The following is a 23,414-nucleotide window of genomic DNA, read 5'->3' on the forward strand; positions in this document are numbered from 1 at the left end:
GTGTTAATCTAAATCCATGAAGAGTTCATGAATACTGACAAATCCAAGAATTATTTACAGGATAATGTTGTAAAAAAAAAGAACCATTCCTTTGGATTTCTTTTGGAAATATGAAATTTAAAGACATAAAGAAGCACAGGTAATCAATTAATGTTTTTTTTATTTGGAAGAAAATCCTTTGTTTCTAAAAAAGGGGATTACCTGGGGTCTGTTAGGGCTGTTACCTGGACAAAAAGGACTTTGTTATTTAAGAAAATCAATCTGTTATCATGACAAAAGAAAGGGTTGTTTCCTCTTTCATTCCAGATGAGGCGTGCTGACTGCTGAAGCACCCCGCTGTTTATGGGTGACTTCTTGAAAACAACACAAACTGACTTCAGAGTAGCCCTTATTGATCAACTCATCAGACCCTTCCTCAATCAAGATCCAACACAGGAACGTCTCACATTATGTTTTTCTTGTTGTTGAAGATAACATTAAGATTAGTCTTCATCTTCTGAAGTTGCATCTCCACAGGTGAGTGATCAGAACAAACAAACAAACAAACAAACAAACAGAAGGTTGCTTTCTTGTTTATCTTAAGATATGAGTCTTTTTGTTTTTCTTGAGATAAAGTGAATCAACCAGTTTGTTTTCTATCTGCAGAGAAAACATCAGTTACCCTATGACTCTTGGCTTCTTCACTTTTGAACTATGATGAGGATTTTGGATCCAGAGGTTAAACAAAACTTCTCCTAATTTTCTTTTCTTTTGTGCACTTAATCATAATTACTGATTTTTTTTATTTTTCAAAATGTAGACTATTTAAGCTCTCATTGCTTATTTTATTTTGTTGAGATGCCTTCACAATGCATATCCATATATATGTGTGTGTTTGTTGGAAATGTTAGTCTAACCAGCCATTTATTTACATTTTCAATATCGATGTATGATGTTTTGTATTTTGCCTCCTGAACCCAAAAACTATTTTCTTTTTTTTTTTAAATCGCCTTGGCGACAAGCTGCAGTACCACCTCCTCACCTTTAGGTGTCGCCAGTGTTTTATACAAACAGCTTTCCCTCTCTGTGTTTGTATTTCTTGGTCTCCGGCACGGAAGTTTTATAACAGCAGGGTTATGTACAGTTTCAACATGAGTAAATGTCAATTTTAAATTAACCTCCAAAAAAAAAACTAAAACATGGTGAATATCGGCCTCACCAAAGTGGACGATGCGCTGGCAGCAAAACATCCGGTGAGGTTTTGTTCATTATTCTGCTCTTACCTGTTCACTTTGTTGATGATTTCTGGAGGACACTGAGTCAGATGCTGCAAATAATTAGACCTTTGCAATGTCGTATAAGATTTCAATGGATAGTTTAAACTGGATAACTAGTTTATTAATTGCCGTAATGTTTGATTTCCTCACATTTCCAGGGTTTAGGTAATTATGCTGCCTGTCAGTCTCACGCCTTCATGAAGGGGACTGGCACCTTTATACTGGGTAAGTGAGAAAGTACAGTTCATAGTCATTTCTTTTGTTTCTTAGATTTTCAATAAACAGATATAAAATGTATTGTTTTGGAATATGTAGTTCACGATTTGAGTATTTCCAAATTAGTGTCAGATATTATTATAAAAAAATATATATAAAACACTATTTAAAAATATATAAAAATATATATTTAAAAAAATGGTTAAAAAATATAAAAAAATATATATTTAAAAAAATATATTTAAAAAATATTTAAAAAACTAATCTCTTCAAATGTCAAATAATCATAGACAAACATACTCATGAAGGCATCCATGAACAAAAAAACATTATTTGGATGTATGCCACAGGAGGGCGCTATACTCTACAGGTCATTCTGCAGTGTGTTTAATGACTTGGTGCACACTGAACTCACCTCAACAGAAATAACTATTGTGGTGACCAATTTTAACAAACCCAATATTGTTTGGAAAAGTCACTTGAGGGATGAATGTGGACGCTTTCGGACGCGTGCTGAGCTTAAAGAAATTAACACAGTCCATTGATGATTTGATTTGGATATTTCAATCCATTTATTTGAAACACTTCTTATCAAATAAAGGAAAATATGATGAACCACTACGTCTATAAATAAAACAAACAAATCTGTGTTGGATGCGTTTAACTCCGACAGGCTGACACGGTCAAAAAACTGTTTGCCTCCATTCAATCACCTGTCCCACCTCACCTGGAGCCTTGCTTTAACCACAGCATCCGCCCAGGCTACACATAGTGCCCAGTAGAGGGCCAACACACACAACCATAAAGAAAATACCATGACACAAAACAAACATATAATTTGGCTCCAACAACTATTGTACGTCATAAACGTTTGAAAACAATGTAAGCTTTGATATGCATCATTATTTAACCACGACAGACATCAGACTGTCTGCTTAAATTGACATCCTTTGAGTTTTATTAGAATCAATTCTAAAATTACAAAGTTCACTCATCTATATTATGACATATTTTACCTATACAAGTACTGATACAGACTGTAAATAGACATTTTAAGGCGGGGTCATTGTCAGTGCTTTCAAAATCCTGTTTTTTTTTTCACTAAACTTTGGAACTTTTGCAACATCCTAATAAATTCACCACCATTTTGCCCAGAATAAAATAAAAAAACAAATCTTAATTGGATTTTTCTGACGCAGTAATTTCTACATTGTTTCTTCAATGTAATTTAAAATCAGTAAAGAAGAAAAGAATAAATGAAGAGGTCTGAGGCACTTGGAGGGGAATGCATAAAAATCCTTTAATACATCAGGACTGAGCACCAGGCGGACTAATTCTTTTCAACAATTTTCAACACCCATGCAGCGCTCCATGCCTCTGTTTTTTGAATAAAAAGAATAATGTCTGCAGACTGTTTCCAAACAACAATAAACCAAACGACTCTGACGGATATCAAACTCTGGATTAAACTTTGAACTCTCAGATACATTGCTTGTTTCCTTCCCCACTAAAAGCCCTGCTACTGATAAGGACTGCATGTATTAACCTTCCCGATTAGCCAAAATTAAATGAATGATCAGTCTGCTCTCTCTTGAGTAATGTAAACCTCAAACAAAGTAGAGTCAATAGAACAACAGCAGTACAAAGTGTTCTAGACATAAACATGAAATAAATTGGTATTAAATGAGCAACAGAATGTTTTAATGTTCCACATTGCTGCTTGATGTTAATTGAGATTGTGTTTCTCGCTCAGGCACTGGCGGTTTATTTGCTGTTCAGAAAGCTCTCCAGAGGAAGCTGCCCTATCCTCTTCAGTGGAACTTACTTATTTCAATAGGTGAGGAATGAAATGTGAAGTAAGCAAAAGAAATAGAGCCACCTGTACTTCCTCACCTTACCTCTCTCTCTCCTTTCTCAGTGGCCTCGTCAGTGGCAAGTTATTCAGTGACTCGCTGGGAAACGCAGAAATGCTCAGACCTCTGGATTCTGCAAGAAACAGGAAAAGTCCCAGACAGATCCCCGCCTCAGGGTGAGTGCAGTGTGTGTGGATTCAGACTGCCTCGCCATCCCTGAACTCACCTCAGCTTAACTTCATTTATAGATATAGCTTTCCTATCAACATACAGCCCAAAGTGTCTCCAATAGGAACAAAAACAGATTGAAAATAGGAACAAAAATGCAGCAGTAAAAACAATAAAATGTAATGGCTAGTCAGTAATAAGTTAAAGGTCCTGGGAGGAGTTTTTAACTGGTTACTAAACTGTGCAAAATACATATCAATTCCTCTAAGGCCGAACAAGACCATCAGTGATACGGTTTTTAATTTCTATATTGTTATTATTATGTTATTGTTATACATGAAACCTGCTGCCAGAGTAGGTGTCAGACAAATTGATACTAACACATCACAGAAATAACTTTTTTTTTTTTTTTAATTTCCACAGTAAAGGTTTTTGATGAGTGATACATTTCACTGTAAAAGAAAGCAGGATGAGATATTTTGTTAAACAAACATGAATTAAACATGTATAAAATAAGATTAGCCAAGAGATACCACTTGGTCCACAGGTCGAGCCAGAATCAAAACAAACACAAGAGTTCTGCACAGAAGCTTTGAATAAGACAAAACAATTTCCAGAAATGTGCTCAGTGTAAAAAAAAACCCAGCATTAGACTTTTAATTTTCTGTAAAATCAAGATTAAATGGATACGTCTGTAAAGCTACTTGTCTTGGCGGGCCCTGTTGACAAAGTGATGCCTGTTATCTCTATGCGGATTTTGTCCTGTACATCCCCAAATAGTGTTTTCTGACCACAAAGGGTCACACTGCTTTATTTTAAAAGTGAGACTTATCAAGTCAAAGTCAAAGTCAAAGTCAACTTTATTGTCAATTTCAAAATATGCCAGACATACAGTGGAATCGAAATTGCGTTTGTCTCCGACCCGCGGTGCAATACAACCAAATGAGGTAAAAAGATAAAATAAAATGAGGTAAAAATAAGATAAATAATATTTACAGTAATAAATTCTAAATTGTGCAAAATGGTAAATAAAATAAATAAAATACAATTTTAAGAAAAAGTAAACTTGTGCAATATGTGCAGTGTCCATTAAACGGATTATCACTCATTATGAGAATGTGGAGAATGTAAAAAAATTTAAAAAATGAATGCTGTGTCTTCGTGCTGCAACTCACTTCATGTGACACCTACCCTGCTGGAGCGGATACAGACTTTCAAAAAGGCAATGTAGTTATTATCGGTCCTGTCAGCGATTATTCTGATTGCTTTTGCACGTCATAGAGAAGCATTGCTGTTAATTTCAGACTGTTTCATAGCAAGGTAAAAACTCCTCATAGGAGCTTTAATTCCCTTAAAATATATATAGAGAGAGAGAGCTTGCTACATAGCTACCAAGAGGCACAGAGTCCTTCAGCTGTGTCACCTCTGTTCCTCTGTTAACATGTGTATATGTTTGTCTTGCAGTGTCTAAACCAGAAGAACCAAAAGAAACTGGGAAGACAAAATATGGTGACGTGATGGATTAAAAATGTATTTTTAAACAATCTTGTGCATCTCCTGTGCATAAAAACTCTTGTGAATGTGTCATGGTGGAGTTATTAAGATAAGCTGCATACCGGGTGTGAAACGCACACACCTTGTTTTTCCCTCTGCAATACACAACATTAATAAAGTATCATTTTTATCTTGATGGGGGCGTTTAAGAGTTTGCAGAGCTTGTGAATTTCATAACAGCATTACTGTGTGGATAAGCAGATGAGTTTCCTGAAGCAGAGGTCAGGCATTAGTTCGGGGTTTTTAGGAGGAATCCGATGTTAAGCTCGTGATCCTGTATTATGGTGTGGATGCGTTTGTTTGACATGCAACTGAATTCACACTGAACTCCCAAAACCAGCCACATCTAATAGCCCGTTTCTGTTTCTCAAGCTTTTGAACGTAATTTACACATTGATCATAGTAGTCCAAATCATGTTTGGTTTACATGACAGAGAGCAAACCAACGTGGAGTGATGTATCCCTTTAAGTAGATATACACTCTTCACTGAAGGCTGCTGTATAATCATGAAACCATTTACTGTTTGAGCCGATGCGTGTTCATTCATCCGTCTTCAGTTGAGTGTTGATGCAGTGAACCCTGCGACCCCTTGAGATGAATAAATATTAATCCTGTTCACTCTTAAACCAACTTGGCATCAGTGCAGACGCATAAAATCCACGAGGTAAGGTGGTAATTCAGAGTGACAGCACTAGCATTATGTTTGGTGGACGGTGAATGGTAGTAGAAATTAAGAAGGATTGACATTTCGGTGTAAGATAGAAAGGAATTGGCTCAAGATGAAGGTGAACAAAGGAACTGAGATGAGAAGAATCCTTGTAACATCTACCTCCATCCGGCATATGGCTGCCTGTTTTATGATTCAACTTGAAGGTTTGCTTAATTATGCATATTCAAAGTCACAATAAAGACAGAAATACATAAATGCGTACATGTCTCGGCGTTGGTTTCTCTCCAGTTTGGATGTGAGATGCTTGGGGCATGATGCCAACATCTAGAGTACAAAAACACTGATCCACCATCCCCTCACAGTCACAAACACAACCACATATTCATGTTCTCAGCATAAGGAGAGGGTAAACGAGGACAATGTTGCATGAGAAACAGTGCCATGCCTACATACACCTTATATTAAATATCTAGAAATATGTCAAAACTAATATACAAATATGCAGTCAAAATGAAACATGTAGTTACCGGGTTAAATTAATGATGTCACTTCTTAAAAAGAACAAACAGAAATAAAAAGCACAATGAAATTAAGAAATACTTAATCTTAAGTACACAACATGTATGCATCCACATTCAGAAAACAATGTGTTTTGCACAGAATGTAATGTATGTTGAATGGTGGATAATGTATATTACACAGTAAAAAAAAAAAAGAAGGAATATTGCAACAGAAAATGGGATTGCATAAGTCAAAATATATTGCACTAGTAGCAAAATGTGTTGCACTTGTAGAGATGGTGGGCTTAGTGCAGCTCCTTGTACTGCACATGACCTGAATAATAGATGCCACTTAGATACGTTGGCTCATATAGGCAGGATGGATTCTGCAAAATTGGATGTGCAAATAATGTTTGCCTTTTATGTTTTGGTTATTAAAGCACAGCATATTCTGTAAGTGTTTCATTGGCATTGCATAGATGATAATTGAATATAACTGTACGGCTTCATGGACATTAGCTCTTATGTGGCACAGAGGAGAATACAGCTGATCCCTTCATGGCAAACACCCAGATTTAAAGGTCCCGCCAAAACTATGAGCTGTCCAGATTCAGAACTTGCCCCCTTCACAAGGACCAAGTTCCTTTAAAATCTCTGTCCAGATCCTGCAGATCAGCATACTGAAAATCTGTATGAACGCATGATAAAAAAATGTGTGAAAATATCTCGTAACATTTGTGCCGTGCCGACACAGATTTATTTTGCCGTGATTACAAGATTAAGATTGCATTTTGCTACTTTGTACCAAACCATGACCTCCTGAGTTCATATGCATAACTGAACTAGTTTGTACAACACAATGTTAGCAGCATATTTTCTGATATTTTCTACAGGCCAGTGAAACAATAGAGTCTTTTCACTCTGCTTTAACACCTCCTGTGAAAGATGCGGTCAAAGTCCAGGTATTTCGTTCTTGGATAACAAGCTTAGGGAAGTCTTCAGGGAGTTTAAAACAGACGCTCACAACGGTGTACATTTTTCCAATGTCTATAAAAAAATGACTGGATTGGTGGGTTTTTTATAGTAAAGGCAAAACTGCTTTTAGAACATTTTGTCTTTAGTTTAATGCTGTGTTTTTCCCTTTATTCTTCTTGGTGCAACCTGAATCCACCCCCCAACTCGTGCTTCCTGTCGTTCTCGTCCTCCCACTGTAATTCAAATCTGATTTTACACCTCAAATGATTTAAAGGTTTTGAATTCTCTTCCACCCAAACCAAAAAAAAAAAAGGCTTCATGAATCGAATAAGCTCTCAAATCCTTTGTCACATGCACACCGATGCTGCTGAAGGAAAAGACTTGGAGAGGAGCAGCAGCGAGCAAACAGGAGATAATGAGGGAAGAGGCTGCATGAGTGTGTGTACTGTATGTGTGTAAGAGGTTACGTGACTGACTGAGGATCTGTACATGTCCTGAAACTAACACAAAAAGTGGTATGGACTGGTTTTTTGGCACGCTTGTTAACCACTGGCTTGCTTTCCAGAGAGTGTGTAGAGTGTGCAGTTTTTTTTTTTTTTTTTTTTGCAGCTGCAGCATTGCATGTGCGTGACAACATGAGAAGAGAGAGATGAGGAGAGCAGGACTGGGCGCTCATTTGTCTGACCCTGTGAGCCCAGTGAGTTGAGCTGCGACTGGACAGCGCTCCTCTCCTCCTTTCTAACACGTTCTATATTTCTTACCCCAACTTACACCTGACCAGCAGTGGGAAAAACAAACCACTGTTGATCTAAATCAATACCCTGAATCAGTATTATTGTGTATATGAACAACTGATCTATTCCAGCCTGGAGTTATAATCAATTACCACAAATGACTGCGTTAACGATAACAACTGGTGTGACTGTCAGAGGGAGGGGGCAGCTCATGTCCGTTGTGAGGGGATTTATTGATTGTGTGTCCTCTTCAGCATCTAAATAATAAAGTGCAGAGCATGTAATAGAATCTAGTAAATCTGTACTTCACTATCTGGTCTGACAAGGAAAAATACCAGTATGCATTAGGTAATGTTGTGCTTTGTGACTGTGTGACAGCATCTTCGACAGTAATCACCGCTCAAGCGTCAGCATGGGGTAAGGGTTCGTGTCCGGGCAGGTCAGAGATAAACACGGGTCTGCCTGTGCATGGGGCTGAGAGTTTCTCCGAGTGACTCATCACTGAAGCAAAAAGACAAACAGAAAAATGTCCCTGAAGTGACAGATGTGGTTGCGATGTGATGTACATCACATTACGCAACATCAAAAGATCATGCATGATGAAAGGGTTGTGGGGGCAAAGGGTGACAACAAGGAGCATTGAAGTGAGGTAGGATTATTAGTCCATATTGATTGCAGCCTGATTACAAAAGAAGGATTGAATAGACCTTTTGTTAATACAAGGAATATTGTTAATTTGGGGGAGGGGGTGGCTATTATGAAAAGTATGGACAATATCAGAAATAAAGAGAGCAATTTGACATTGGTAGATTCTTTGTGGTAATTTGTTTGTACAGGGAGTAGGTGCAAATATTTCCATCGAAGATTGTTTTGTACACTAGCATGAAGTTGAATCCAATAAAGCAAAATACGTACAATTAAACAACTTTGCAACTTCATGAAACTGACAATGCACACGCTGCATATTTGACAGAAATGCAGCTGAAAAAAGCCAAAACTCAATACCTGTGGAGTAGAGTAGACCTGCTCTTTTAGCAAAGTGTCTAAATAACACAAGTTGGGATTTGGTTCTATACTAGAATGATTGATTGAATTTGATTAACTTCTATCACACATGCACAAAATAATGCAAAGTCACTTTTTATGCAATGTGTTATACAGTTATAAACATCACAGTTTAAAAAAGTAGTATAGCTTTTACTGCGTGTAGGCCTATAGGAATTGTCTCATGTCGCTTTTCAAATGTGTCTTTTGTTATGCCAAAGCACTATAGGTAATATTAATATCTAATAATAATAATATCTTTATTTATATAGCACCTTTAAAAACAAATGTTTACAAAGTGCTGTGACAGACAAAGCAAATACAGAACAGAGATCAACAGAGAGGGCAAAATTGTTAAAAATGCAAATAACAGGAATAATATGGAGTCAACGGGCAGGTATGGAGAGGCAGTTCAGTTCAGTGAAGGAAAATGAGTTTAAAATCAATCAGGAGAAAACAAAATTAAAATTGCGGGAGAGTGGGACGACATATTAATACGTTTAGAACAATCAAATGTAAATAATACATTTAGATACAATGACACTTTTACACAGTCTTATCAAGGAGGAGTAGTGGAGAATTTGACCTGTTAAAACTATAAGTATAGGTTCATGTTTACCTGATTAAATGATGAATTCCTTTCACATTGGAGCTTAAAGCTTAAGATAATTTAATAATGTCTAACAAAGGGGATTCTGTTGAATGTAAGGTGATAGTTTACCCAGCTCGTTCTCATTATGGAGAGAGGGGTGGAATAATATTCAGGCTCTATGAATAACGTCTCTCTCTGCATCGGTAATAACAAAAGCACAAATCAAACTTGAGCCTCTCTCGGGGTTGCACCAATCAGCGCTGAGATCGTGCGCACTGCGACCAATGGCTGGTCCCGGGACGCTCACGCACAACCATTTGAAGGGCGGTCCTCGGGCAGAAAAAAAGGAAAGTATGGATCACAGAGCGGCGGAGTTTCGGTGGGAAGGTAGACACTGAAAACGGTGAAATATTTTGAGGGTTTCTGGATACAATTCGTATGAAGGATACATTTGTTTGGGCTCTTAACGTCAGGGTTTTTTCTTCTGTGTCGCTGTGTGTTTCCATAAAGTCAGCAAACTTGTCCTCGGTGTGTTTTTTTTTGTTTTGATTGATTAGTTAGTGGAGATTAAAGGAGCACTCATGGCTTTAATAGCGACTGACCAGGGCTGCAAGCTGAACGGGACGTCGGCGATTTACGGCCGAGTTGGACCAAGAAAAGAAGTGTTTCAGGGCAAAGTGGAGGGCTTTAAAAGTAACACAATGCAGCCAAAAGAGACGGAGTATTCAACAGATGGTCTGCCCAAAGCCTTCCTGCACAGCCTGAGGACCCTGTTTGACATTTTGGACGACGCTGGACGAGGCTACGTCCACATATCGGAGATAGAGAGTCGTTGGCAAGGCGCGGACACCCGAGAACTGCCCGGAGGGGTACTGGGCTGCCTGAGGAGGGTCACCCCGCCGCATGGCTGCCTCACCTTTGAGAGGTTCGTGGCGGGGCTGCGGTACTCCATGCTCAACCCGGAGAACAGCCGCCGCTTCAAGGCCCAGGCTGCCGTCCACCCGCAGCAGGCTCCGCAGAAACCCGCCCCGCTGTCCACATGCAGTGTCGGGACACGGGCGGAGAACAAGGTCCGTCCGCTGGGGCCGAGCAACGTGACGAACACCCAGCAGCAGCAGCAGCACCGGTCATCCTCCATGCAGGGCCGGGCCAGACAGGAGGAGGGGCCCGGTTACCCCGCGTCGTGCGGACCTGCACAGTACGGCGCGGGCTACGAGAGGTCCGGGCGGACTTTGGAGCGGAATCCTGGTGCTCCGGGGGGCGGGTGTTACCGGGCCGAGCCGGGCAATGCCACCAAGCCAACGCAGACCCAACAGAGCCGGGTCAGGTCCATTGAGTCGCTGGCGCTGGAGTCATCTCAGGTCCAGGGACCAAGTAAGTTAGTGGAGGCATGAGTGTAAATAAAGTGTGTAGTAGGAGGTGTGGGGGGCAGTTTAGTACATTTTAATTACTTTTTGTGATAAACAAAAACAGAAACCGAAACAAAAACAGAAAGAAACACAACTGCAGTATTAAATAAACATCAAATCCATCTGACAACCTTGTAAGCAATTGCATGAGGGTTTAAGATACATAGAATATAATTACTTAAATAATTGGGCATATTGGTTTTGACTCTAAATATGTACACAAGTTAGACATCAGTCCATCCTTGAATACCCACCATGCCATGAGCAAGCCTTTTATTGCATGCATAACTGTGCTGGTATGTCCACTTGCCAGCTTCGATCTCATATTTAAAAGGATTTAAAATGCACTGATCCGTGTGGCGCACACACAAGTGCACAGTGTCTGAGGAGTTTCCTGCATGTCAGGATTTGTAATCCAGACTGGAGAGGCTTACTAAAAAAGGTATCTTTTAAGAGGAAGTCTTTAAATGAATCTCGATGGGGAAGTCAACAACAGTTATCGTTGGCAACACTCTTCTCGTGTGTCAGTGTTATGCCACAGCGTAAACAGGCTGTGTTTAAGGGTCTCTGCTGCACTGCCGGGAGTCTGGTTGAATAAGTGGCGTTGTTAACCCCAGGTCGGGTCAGAGGTCCTGTCAGAAAAATTCCTGCTATCTTGAGGGTCTGCCTCGTGGTGTAGGAACACCCGTGCCGTGGCCCCTCTGACATGGGAACGGGTGATGCTCCAGTTGTGTGAACGTACACCAGTTTGCTTGTTCATTATCGTGTTCCTACATCCCGGCTCTCGCTTTTATTCCAACTCGATCTTGTTATTCTTCCTCTCACAATCATTCGAGGGCTTTTCTACACTCTCTATCCCCCCCCCCCCCCCCCCCCCCCACACACACACACACACACACACACACACACACACACACATTGAACTAGATTAAGCCTGAGCCTACATGATCCCAGGCCTGTCGGGAGCTGTAAGAGAAACAGACTCACACTCTCTCTGTCAACCCCTCGGGAGGGGGGGGGGTTTCACTACTTTGACACTTTCACTTAGTAGAGTTGTACTGTTCAGTATGGATAGATGGACAGATACCCCTGAAAGACCTAAAGCTCAAATACTTAAGTTCAATTTAGTAGAGATGTTCCAATATCGTTTTTCCTTCTGGATACTGATTCTGATCCCTGGACTTGAACATTGGCTGTGACAAGATTCCCTCTGCACTGATATCAGAAAATTCAAGTCACACTGCCTTCCTTTGCAGTGACAATTAAAGCACCAATACATAACTTTTCAAGCTTAAAATAGTAGTTTCAGAGGCTGATCTAATAGAACAGTAACTTTCAACAGGGGAGAATGGCGTCTCTCTCACGTCCACAGATCATCCTGTTTACTGCACTATGTAACTTTTTGGCAGTGCGGGCCGAGGTCATGTGCGCACGACTTTAAGCCTTCAGCCGTCTTGGTACTGTTTGATTAGATGGAAGAGGATGGTGACGGAAGAAGCTAAGAAGAAAGAAGAAAAAAAAAGAGAGAGTGATCTCAGAGGAAGCCGGACCAGTGTAAATATTGGACAGGCTTTTACACGTTGGCGAGAGCTTTTGCGAAATAATTGGCCGGAAGTCCTACGCCGAGATTGCTTTGTTGCTGTTGTCGGTTGCATTATTGCCCATCAACTATGTATTATGATCTGTGTCATGGCTAATGGGAAAGTAATATGAGTGTGTACATCCCTGCAGATATTATTCATAACAAATTGCGATGTAAAGTTAGGCTGCATCTTTATCTGTGTTGTCTCATGTTTAGCAGCTTTACCATGTGTGGAAAGTTAAATTATTGTGTCCCAGGTTTGAATGGAAATCCAAAAATCTATCTCGTGCCAAAAAGTTTCCTCTTTCCTTGTCGATTGGAACATTACAAACCAATCTCAGTTATTATGTTATGTATTTACCCTCTCAAATGTTGCCGTTTATCCACATACTGACATCCTGGTAACAGGTAAAAACACGTTCTAATCGCGTACACTAAAAGCAATCAACGGGCTGAAAACACTTGCAGAGTCATATCTGCGCAAAATGCGTTAATATTTACTGTACCTTGTCAAAGACCTTTGCTTACAACTTCCTGTGTGAGTTTTTTTATTATAGTTGAAGAGTCAACTGGCCACACGTTTCGGCACACAATTAAACATCTATATAGAGTTTTTTAGAAATGCATGATCACAAAAAAATCATATGGGGAAACTTACTTAAATAGATATTTTCTAACCCTCCCTAGTGGAGTTGCACAATCACAACACGTGTTCTACGCAACAATACAAAGATAACAACAAACTACACAAAGTGAAATAACTGGCTGTCTGACGTCTAGGTCCTCTCCTTTTGGGATGAATCGCCCAGCATCAATGGGTAAACAAGTCTCCGCAGCCAGTTTAGAAAATATTTTGGAAAGCTTCCCCAGAGGTGGCAACATGTTAATGTTCACATAGTCCGCATACTGTTGGCCATATATTTTGCTCGATCTGTAATCTCTCGCATGCAGCCAAAACCTGCTGGATAAGCCAGATTACAGCAGAGAGGCCAGAGCTCGCTGATACACACGGCGGTGGCGAAATCCTAGTGCCAGTGTGCACTTAGGGCTGAAAAAATCTTCTCATGATAAAACGCCTCGGTTGATATGAGAGCGACGCAGCAGTTTAATACAGCGGAGACGCTTGATTCAAAGAGCTAAGTAGGAAATGATCCACTTCATCAGATCTGCATGTCATTCAGACGAGTGTGCAGGGAGCAGAGACTAAAATAAAGTTCAGGGGGAACTGGGACAGAAAATTGCTTTAAAGTTGAGTTTCAGTGTTTGAGAGGTTGATGAATGAACCAGAAATATTACCATGAGAGTCATCCGGAAGAGGCTGAGAAGCTTTCCATCATATCAGATAATCAAAATCAAAATGTGTTTTGTGCTTGTTTGTCAATTCAGGATTTTCAAATTCCCATTTTTACAGAATTGTAAAAAAACACAAGAAAAGGAAGCTCAATTTTTTCTGATTCTCTGCCAAAATATCTTTATTATATATTATTTATTTATTATTATTCAATTACTATTAAACACCCACCCACTGTGATTTCTGTTTGTCACGCACCCTCTGCTTATTACACATGTTTCAGGTTTCTGAAAGTAATTCATGCGTGATTGAGATGTTTGATGTTATCGCTACAGAGGGTTTAAGCCCTAAAAATATTTCCTTCTGCTCTACTGAACTCATCTTCAGTTAAGTGATCAAACAAGAGAGGCTGTGTATATTGGTGTACACACTTTATAACGTTGGTTTAAATGTGTGACTGAAATATCTTTAGGTTTGTGCTTCAGTAATGAAAAGCTGTTTGTGTCAGTGGGGCATCATGTCTGCCTTGTTGATACCAAACACATCCACAGAGCACAGCTCCCTCCTGTGGTTCACACCAGCAATCCACACGCATCATCGTCAGGACTGACTCATGTCTTCACTGTAGTTGAATTTGCTCTTCCTTCATTCATGTCTTCTTCCAAATGTTGACGTCGTTCGCCCACTTATATTCTGTCTCACATTAGTCACACATCAGGGGCTGATTCAGAAGGCAAGGCTGAAAAAGTAGCACAAAAACAATGTATCTATATACATTACAAACTGGTAACTGTCTTTAGAAGATGATTTTTGACTGTAGCCGATGCCATGACTTACAGATGCTATAAAAAATACTCGTTTGCCAAGTCTGAATTCTTTAGTAACACCTGTGCTACATGCCTCACTTGAAAGCGTCCTTGTAAGGAGGATAATGTAATTTGACGGTTTGGGTGTTTCCCTCTGATTGAGGGAGAAGGAAAAATAAAACATTAGGTGCGTGTCATCACATGCCCACTGTAAAACAAACAAACTCCTATTATACACTTATTTTTTATTACTACAGCTTCAGAGCTCTTGAAAATTGAACATAGCGGTCAGGCCACAACAAATATGTGAGCGTTTGTAATTGCCTAAATCCTGTGAGCGAATTATATTTACATTTTTTTTTTACTAAGGATTAAAATGTGTCTTTTTCCTTTAGTGAAACCAGAGCACAGCAGTAATGACGGACTGCATTCCAGTCTACAGTGTTGTGTGTTGACATTGATTCGATTTGTCTGTTTCACGTTTGTCTAGGTGGTGTTGCGAAATCGGGTTTACCAAGATCTCAGAGCGAATCTGCAACAGGATTTTCAGGAAGCTCCAGGCGACACGGGCGGAGTCGGGAAGAGCAGAGGAGGCATACCATATCCAACGGCGTGGATTATGGGATGGTTGGTACACAGACGCGCGCACACACACACACACACACACACACACACACACACACACACACACACACACACACACACACACACACACACACACACACACACACACTCAAACAGTCTCTACAAAGTATCTGAAAAGGTTTTCTTCAAGGTGTCAAGCCACAGTCATACTCACATTTCAGTAAGGGACATTTCTAGATGTCTCTCATGATGTTGATGATGTCATCCTGTACAGTATTTGTCATTTAAACTGGTTCAAAATGAAAACCGGTGATAGGATGATTCCCCTCCCGCCTGACAGGGATAGTCTCCCGCTGTGAGGAGCATATGTGAACAGCCAGGTCAGGAGAATATCCGGAGCAGTCCTCCTGAATATACAGATATATTCAGGAGTGCATGAAAACGGCGTAAGAGACTCACTGCAGCTTGATGACAAAGTTTCAGCAGTGTATGGTGGCAAAAGGTGGGCTCTGTGAATTTGCCTTTTGAGGCATCAGTTCATTCCACTCTGTTGATATGAAACTCTTTTTCAGTCAGATGAATGTCTCATTGTTTGTTGAGATGTGGAGATGTATTTGTTTGACTCAGAGAGTTCATCAGATGGTTGGTTGATTTCCAGAAAGTCTTTTTGCTACTTCAGACCTTTTTGTTAAAACCTGAAAGTGATAAAGAAAGTGATAAGAAGGTGTGACGTTTCTAAAGTAAGCAGTAGTTGTTCTGTGAGTTGTGATACATTGTGTCTAATAGAGAATATCATAAGTCAATATTTGATCATTGTGGAAAAGTAAATAGAGCAGGCTCTGCTCCATTCTACCTTCCATTGGCCCCCACATTCCCCTCCCATCCCTCGGCCTGCTGCCTCCCCCCCCCCTCTCTCTGCCCCTCCCACCTCAGTCCGGTAGCTCATGCCTGCCTCCACTCCCCGTCTCTCTCTCCCTGCCTCCCCATTTCTCACTCTCTCTCTCTCCGGCTCGCCTCCTCTCCTTCTTTCTCTCCCTGTCTGTCGCAGTCTTCGTCTCCTTTCCCCCTCGTCTGGAGAGGTTGACTGACCGACTCCCCCCTCCTCCTCCTCCTCCTCCTCCTCCTCCTCCCTCCCTCCCTGTCCCATCTCCTCCTCCCCCCCCTTCCCCTGCGGCCCTCCCACCAAGGCCGACTTGGCCCGCTGCTGCCCTGATGGTAGTGAGCCGGGTCGGGCCCAGGGGCCTGGTGGAAGTAGAGGACTCTCTCGGGCAGCCCGGCCAAGCCTGGACGGCTGTGTGGGCTGCTTACACCACCGTCTTCATCCCCCTCAGCAGCAGCCTGTACAGCAGCAAGGCCCTGCACTTTTTCCTCTGGGTGAGTAAGAACTCCAAGGAGACAAGGGCAGGGAGAGACGGTGGTTTTGTGTTTAGTTCAGGATTTGAAGATCATCAGGCTGGTGTGATGTTAAAAGTTGGGATTTGATTCTGAGTCTGGGAATTCAGTGTAAAAAAAACAAAAAAACTCCTCTTGGAAGCTGTTGGAACTTTGTTATTTGTTTATTGGCTCAAACCTGCTGTCGTACTATCGAGGTTGAGGATGTGAATAAGTGTGGAGACGATGTTTGAAGTTAAGAATCAAGTAAAAAGAAACTTTTACAGTCGCTCTGAAGTGAGGAGTTACTGCTTCTTTATGTTTTTTGTTGTCATAACTTTCAGATCTTTTGCTTGAAATTTGTTTGTACAAGAAAAAAGGACAATTTAAAGAACTTCATCTGTGCTTTCTTACGTTTCATAAACTTTGAGATTACTTGAGACTTTTTGTTTGTTCTGGCCAGTTGCAGCTCTTCTGATTTACTATATAGTGCTGAAATAGTTATATCAGATTGTTTATTGACAAAATGACGTCATTTCAAGTCAAATGTCAAACTGAAATGTCAAGCATTTGCTGGTTCTATTTTTTGTTGTCTTGATTTTATGGACCTAAAGAGAAGTTTTAAGATGAATATTAGACCCTAGGGACATCTGATGGACATTTTTAGACATTTTATATCCAAAGTAAAGTCTGAATATTTTGTAGAGATCACTGTTGTAAATAACTAATAGACGACACCTTGAGCCGTCCTTGTTTCCGGGACTTTTGAACTTGTATGTTGCCTCTGAGCTGCAGTCGTATTGGAGGGCTTCAAGGTTCACAGCGAACTGTTTCATGTCGCTTTGTACACACGGTTTGAAAGGCCGTTATGTTGTTCTTTGTGTTTGCAGCGGAACAGCTTGTGCGACGGCTGTCATGTTATTGTATGTGCGCTGTTGGGTGTATTCATGCGTGCTCGTTCAGCGGACACACACATACGTGAAGAGACTTTTCCGTCACCTTTCAAACATTTACTGCCCCTCACTCTCTCTCTCTCTCTCTCTCTCTGTTTCCTCCTCTTGCTCTCGTTTTTTTGTTTTAAACACACACGGGTTTTTCCTGCCTGTGGACCATCACACATTCATGCAGGCTGACACTGGGTCATGCTTTATTCCAAACACGGACCCTTCCCCTCCTCCTCCTCCTCTTCTCCTAAAACCCCCTCTTTTTTCTTTTCCCCTTGTGAGCACTTTCTTCACACTGTTTGGAAAGGAGCAGGGGTGGAACGGGTGGGGGGATCCTCTTAAACTTTTTTCTTTTAGTTTCCTTCGGCAACACATGCTGTTTGTGTATAAGTGTGAGTGTGATTTAAATGGGACCGATGAGCGGCGATCAGAGGAATGTACTAAGCCGCACAGGGGACGCAGTGATGGAGCGATGGCAGGACAGAAAGATGACACACCAGGTGGCTGAATGCCAGCAATGAGGCCTGAACTGTGACTGTGTGCTGAAGGACAGCCTGGTCAGCACAACTCAATGCGCACACACACACACACACACACACACACACACACACACTCTAACTCTCTCTCTCTCTTTCTCTTTCGATCACACACACATTGGGGCAGCCATAGTTGAAGTGGGTCCGCTGTTTACCCCATTCTTAGGTTGCTGTGCGGTTGCCATGACGCCGGACTGATTGCTCCTCTAAACATTGTTCGGGATGGGAGAGAGAGCCCACGCACAATTGGTACGGCGCCATTGTCTCCGCCTGCACAAAAGAGTGTGCTGCAGATGCCCATGTGAAAAGATGGGAGTCAGTCCACCCCGCAGGCTGAAATCAATCATTAGATCAAATCTTGGCTGCAATCAGGAAGCTCGTTTAATGACGGGACGGGGGAAAAATAGGCAGGAAATGTTGTCTTTTCGATATGTGAGATCAGAAAGTGACTTTTCCTTTTGACTTTTTCCCCCCCTCTCCTGTCGCCCCTCCAACAACATCCCCTGCTCTTTGACTTGAAACTCACACAGTTGAAGCAAATGAAGGAGCTGGAGCAGGAGAAGGACTCCCTGCTGGCGGGCCTGGAGGTGGTGGAGCGGGCCCGAGACTGGTACCAGGGCCAAATCCATAATGTCACAGAAAGACAGCGGCAGGTCGGCCAGAGCTCCCACTGCACGGTCAGTCCAAGAAACTGGTTTTAAAAAAAAGTAGATAAAAAGTACTCGAGAGGCAACAAGTTGTACAAAGTTATTTTTGGGTATACTCTATATTTTATTTATCTATTGACATTGATAAATAACCACAAAACATATATTATATCCCATAATTAAATGTTTTTACAGTAACAGCAGACAGATTTGAAGCAGTTGTACTTTTTATTTCCAAATTAAATACAAGATAAAATTTGATCCCAGAGAAGAACACACAAAAACTGTTGAACTAAGATTCATCATTTGATATGACAAAATCGAAAAAGGGTTTTTTCTTCCGATAGTTGAGTCTGATTTGACTGAAGAGATTTAACTTCACTTGTTAGTGGTAGTAGTGTAGTGTTGTAGTGTGGGGCTGTTTGGCTCCAGATCCTTCCTATGGACTGTCCATGCTTTTCAAATGCCGCCTGTGCAGTGCAGTTCTGATAGTCTGATAGCCTGCCTTGTACTTCATGTTTGTCTTCTCTGCTCCCCTCCTCTCAGGATTTCTTCACAGAAGCCAGTCAGAGTCGCATGAATGTTCTCATACCCAAACTGCAGGAAGTCAACCGCTGCCTTAATGACCTAATTTCCTGCACAGGGATGGTGAGTGTTGTTGACTTTCGCCTTTTGATGCGATTCGAGAAGTGCCCAGCTGATGGGATTGTCCATATCTTTTTAAATATCTCTCAGTATGTAAAGGCAATCTGAATAGGGTCAGCATTCTTGACCATATATGGGATATCAATGGATGCTTTAATACAGATGTTTTAACAGACGTGTTCATACTTTGTGTTGACTGTAGTGATTCACTGAAGCACAAAGCTGAAACTGCTTTTTTTGTTATTGTAAATCTGGGATGTGTGAGGAATAATTTAGGACACAAGGATGAGTTTTTCATGGGAATTCTTTACTGAACCTGAAATATAAAAAGCTGGGATGCAGAAATGATCATTCCTCTTGACAAAGCATCTCTATTGATTTGTAAATGTGTATCCGGGTATCCTTTAAAGCTCCTGTGAGGTGCTTGTAGCCGGTTTAAAAACAGGCCAAAATGTAAAGTAATGCGTCCTTATGGGCTAAATAAAGCAAATCAGACATTCCCTGCCGTGTTTGATCATTTCTATATTGTGTTTTTGGATACATGACACCTCTGTGGTGGGTAGGTGTCAGACCAAGTGAGTTAAAGCATTCTGATGAAACATATTGCGCAACAGATATTCACATTAAATGATAAATTTGACTGTAAAACGAAAGCCAGATGAGCTCCTGTACATGTACAGGACAAGATGGATAAAGAGTTAAGAGGTATCGTTTGTTTATCGTCGCCAAAATCGACACAAACCTTTCTCGCAGGAGCTTTAAAACTGGTCTCTCTTTGTTTCCCAGCAGTCGTTTCCTTCCAGCTCGGCTCCAACAGCAGCACTCTCAGCAAATTCCCAGCTTCCAGGTCCAGCTCCCCCACAAGCCATCCAGAGACTGAAGGACCAGAACCGACTTCTCACGCAGGTTCGAGATAATTTTTTTTTTTTTTTTAACAAGTATCAACTCGTTACCGGTCAAAGCTGTTTATTTCTGTCAATACATTTCTGCTTTGTTTCTCTTCGCTCATGAAGGAGGTGACGGAGAGGAGCGAGCGGATCGCCCAGCTGGAGCAGGAGAAGTCAGCCTTGATAAAGCAGCTGTTTGAGGCTCGAGCCCGCAGCGCCCACGACACCAGCAACATGGACTCCACCTTCATCTGAAACACACTCCACCAAACGGCAACTTAAACATCCTAGATGTGTTTCTGCAAGGAAACCATCGCGGAGGAAAACACTTATAAGACTGGAGCTGACTGTTGTTTACCCACTTTTGTAGCAGTGAAGCACCTTTTAGCCATGAGCTGCATGTGACCACTCCAACCTTCAACCAGAGCACGGACTACCTAGATGTGAACACTCCAAGGAAGACCTGAACAATTAGAGTTTAAAGACTTCTTTCACTTTTTTTTTGATTCCTGCATTCAAGCTGAAAAGTGAAAAAAAAAAAAAAAAAATCTCCAGAGAAACCAATTGGATGTCAAGAGATCCTCCCACTCCTTTCCTTCCAGGGATGTAGCAATTTCTACTTGACTCCTAAATGCTTCTGCTGCTTTACAGGCAGAAGAATAACTCATGAACTTAGTGGTACAAGAAGATATTGAGGTTTCTGTAGGGATAAAATGCCATATTCTAACAGTTTAATATGACATTAATCACCAGCTGCTTGCTGTAACCTATCAAATAATGTTTCACTCTTTTGAGCTTGATCAAAATGAAATTTAGATTTTCATCATGTCTTCCAGAATTCCCTTTAAATGTCAATTTATTAATGATATGTTTACTTGGCATAGGCTTTCTGGGTTTTAGGGTGTTACATTTCCTACGCATGGAGAGAGGAAGTACTGAAAGTGCAGTTTTTATATTATAGTAGCATGTTTAATGTTACCATGTTAGAATTTTCAGATGCTTTTTTTTTTTTTTTTTTTTTGATTGAAAAAGAGAGACGGGGGAGGGCAGCTACGAGCCATCGGGGCGTAGAGGCAGAGACGGATGGGAGGGAAGTTTGGAAGTTTGCACGTAGAAGAGAGACGAGGACGGTTATAAACACGGTAGACGGTGAATGTGTCGGAGCCCGACGAGCTTCTGGGTCGGGAGATCTTTCTGATTAATCAGAAACTAAATTAAAAAAAAAGAAAAAGAAAATGATCACTTTGGCTGTCTAGTCTTTTAAAGGGGATTCTTTTGCATGGGTCGTTTTTATCTCCTGAAGAGATTTGGAGAGTAGCAGCGATGTTCAACAGACAGTGTGTCCTGTAAGTGTCCCTTTTTACCAGAAATGTTGCGCTTTAGACTTAAAAACACTAAACACATTCAGCCATCCACCAGTTTACAAAACAAGTATTTAGTTAGTGGGTGGTGGTAGAAAAGAAGAAGGTAGATTTATAATGGATCTGTATGGTACTGCTGGGATATCTGCGTATAACATTGTCCAGGTCTGTTTCCCAACTTGTTTGATTGTATGTTTTACTTTTCGCTGCTCAAACTACATTACGTGTGAGTGAAACTCTTTTCCTTCTGCTTTCTATCGAGACACTACAGATAAAATGTAAAAAAATAAATACTACAGAAAACACTGAATATGGTTCTGTCCCTTTTTACTGTCTCCTACTAATGCTTTACAATCCTGCACGTGTAGGACTCTTAGCACCTATAGGAATATAATATTTAAATCAAAGTCTTCTCTGAATAATCAACTCAAATGTAATTACTTTATTTTTCTTTTTTTATTGGTGCGATAGAGTGACATACATGACGAAGAAGAAGAAACATAAAAGTAAAGGCAGTATGGTGACATAGATAAGGTTTCCTCCTCCATGTAGGAGAAGTGATCATGAGAGTTAGGGGTGAGCAAAATAAATACATAAATAAACAAGAAAGAAAAAAACATCATTGATAACATGAAGCAGAAATAAATTAATTATTATTTTTGGCAAATATAGTAACTATTGTATTCCTGGTAAACATACAGATATACATCCTAGCGTAGGAACATATGATATCGACTTTCCAATATGAAGACGTACTTGCACACCTGTACACGCACGCATGCACACACACACACACACACACACACACACACACACACACACACACACACACACACACACACACACACACACACACACACACACACACACACGCGCACACACACAGTGCTACTTGTTTTCCCCTTCTGAATAGATTTTTGCACAGATCTTGTCTTAGATCTTGAACCAGTTTTAATTCCAAATAATTTAAATTCTTAACAGTGAAGTTTATCTCGACCTCATCTCAGCACCCCTCACCTCTCAGTGGTTTCAACATTTTTCTTTTTCTGCTGTCACATGTAGATGTGAATGATGATGTTTGCATTTTCACTCACAGTAAGTCTTTTGAGCTTTGAAAAAGCTGTTTCAAAGAGAAATCTCAGCTTTTCATTAAGAATCAGCGAGTTTTAAGGCCGGTCTCTCTTTCTCAGGTCTGTTATGATTTCTTGACATAAATTAAGGAAAATGTCCCTTGATAGCGAGGATGATCTGATGTAATTCATGAGTCACATTTGCATTTCACCCTCAGATGTGATTAGCTGTGCTCGGCTTTTAATGAGGAGTCTGACTGGAAACTTGTCAGAGTTGGCGCAGTGGAAAAGTCGAGGAAAAGCACACATGAATATATTTATCCGACAACTTTAATGCTTTTTCACGGATAAAGCTTGATTTAATACTTCAGAAATATACCTCTATTTTGGTCACCAATATGTTGTAATATTTAATATGCAATAAAGCATTTTTAAAGTCCCCCTTCACGTCCAAGTGTTTAACAAATAGTTCCATTTCTTGGAGGTTTTGACCTTCTCTGTGTTGATGGATATACATGGAGTCTGACACTAGAAGCCTTTCGATCGTTATCTTTGTGTTAACCTTAAATTTGAGTTTTAAAGTAGGATTTTGGGACATGAAATAAAAAAGCCAAAAAGCCTTTTTGCAGCTCTGATATGCATAGCTGAATATATCATCGTAGATATCATGCTCATGTCATAGATATCATAGCAGTAGCTCAGTCTGTAGGGACTTGG

The 23,414-nt window shown here is 40.6% G+C and overlaps 2 protein-coding genes across 3 annotated transcripts; both read left to right on the top strand.

Moving 5' to 3' along the window:
- Positions 1-1,070: 1,070 nt before the first annotated feature.
- Positions 1,071-5,979, top strand: tmem141 (transmembrane protein 141). Its single transcript, XM_061060693.1, has 5 exons — positions 1,071-1,232; positions 1,415-1,481; positions 3,226-3,309; positions 3,391-3,501; positions 4,958-5,979. Exons 1-5 carry the CDS (start codon positions 1,179-1,181, stop codon positions 5,017-5,019), a joined length of 378 nt encoding a protein of 125 aa, XP_060916676.1. The 5' UTR covers positions 1,071-1,178; the 3' UTR covers positions 5,020-5,979.
- A 3,936-nt stretch (positions 5,980-9,915) lies between these two features.
- Positions 9,916-21,937, top strand: sapcd2 (suppressor APC domain containing 2). 2 transcript variants are annotated; one of them, XM_061061076.1, is made up of 6 exons: positions 9,916-10,937; positions 15,142-15,278; positions 18,618-18,764; positions 19,281-19,382; positions 20,169-20,285; positions 20,393-21,937. In XM_061061076.1, exons 1-6 carry the CDS (start codon positions 10,145-10,147, stop codon positions 20,519-20,521), a joined length of 1,425 nt encoding a protein of 474 aa, XP_060917059.1. In that variant the 5' UTR covers positions 9,916-10,144; the 3' UTR covers positions 20,522-21,937. The 2 variants fall into 2 exon arrangements, with proteins under 2 accessions (XP_060917059.1, XP_060917058.1); XM_061061075.1 differs by having other exon boundaries at positions 9,918-10,937; positions 20,166-20,285.
- The last annotated feature ends 1,477 nt before the right edge of the window (positions 21,938-23,414 follow it).

This window comes from Labrus mixtus, chromosome 17 (genome assembly GCF_963584025.1).
Source record: "Labrus mixtus chromosome 17, fLabMix1.1, whole genome shotgun sequence".
In the NCBI taxonomy this organism is placed as follows: domain Eukaryota; kingdom Metazoa; phylum Chordata; class Actinopteri; order Labriformes; family Labridae; genus Labrus; species Labrus mixtus.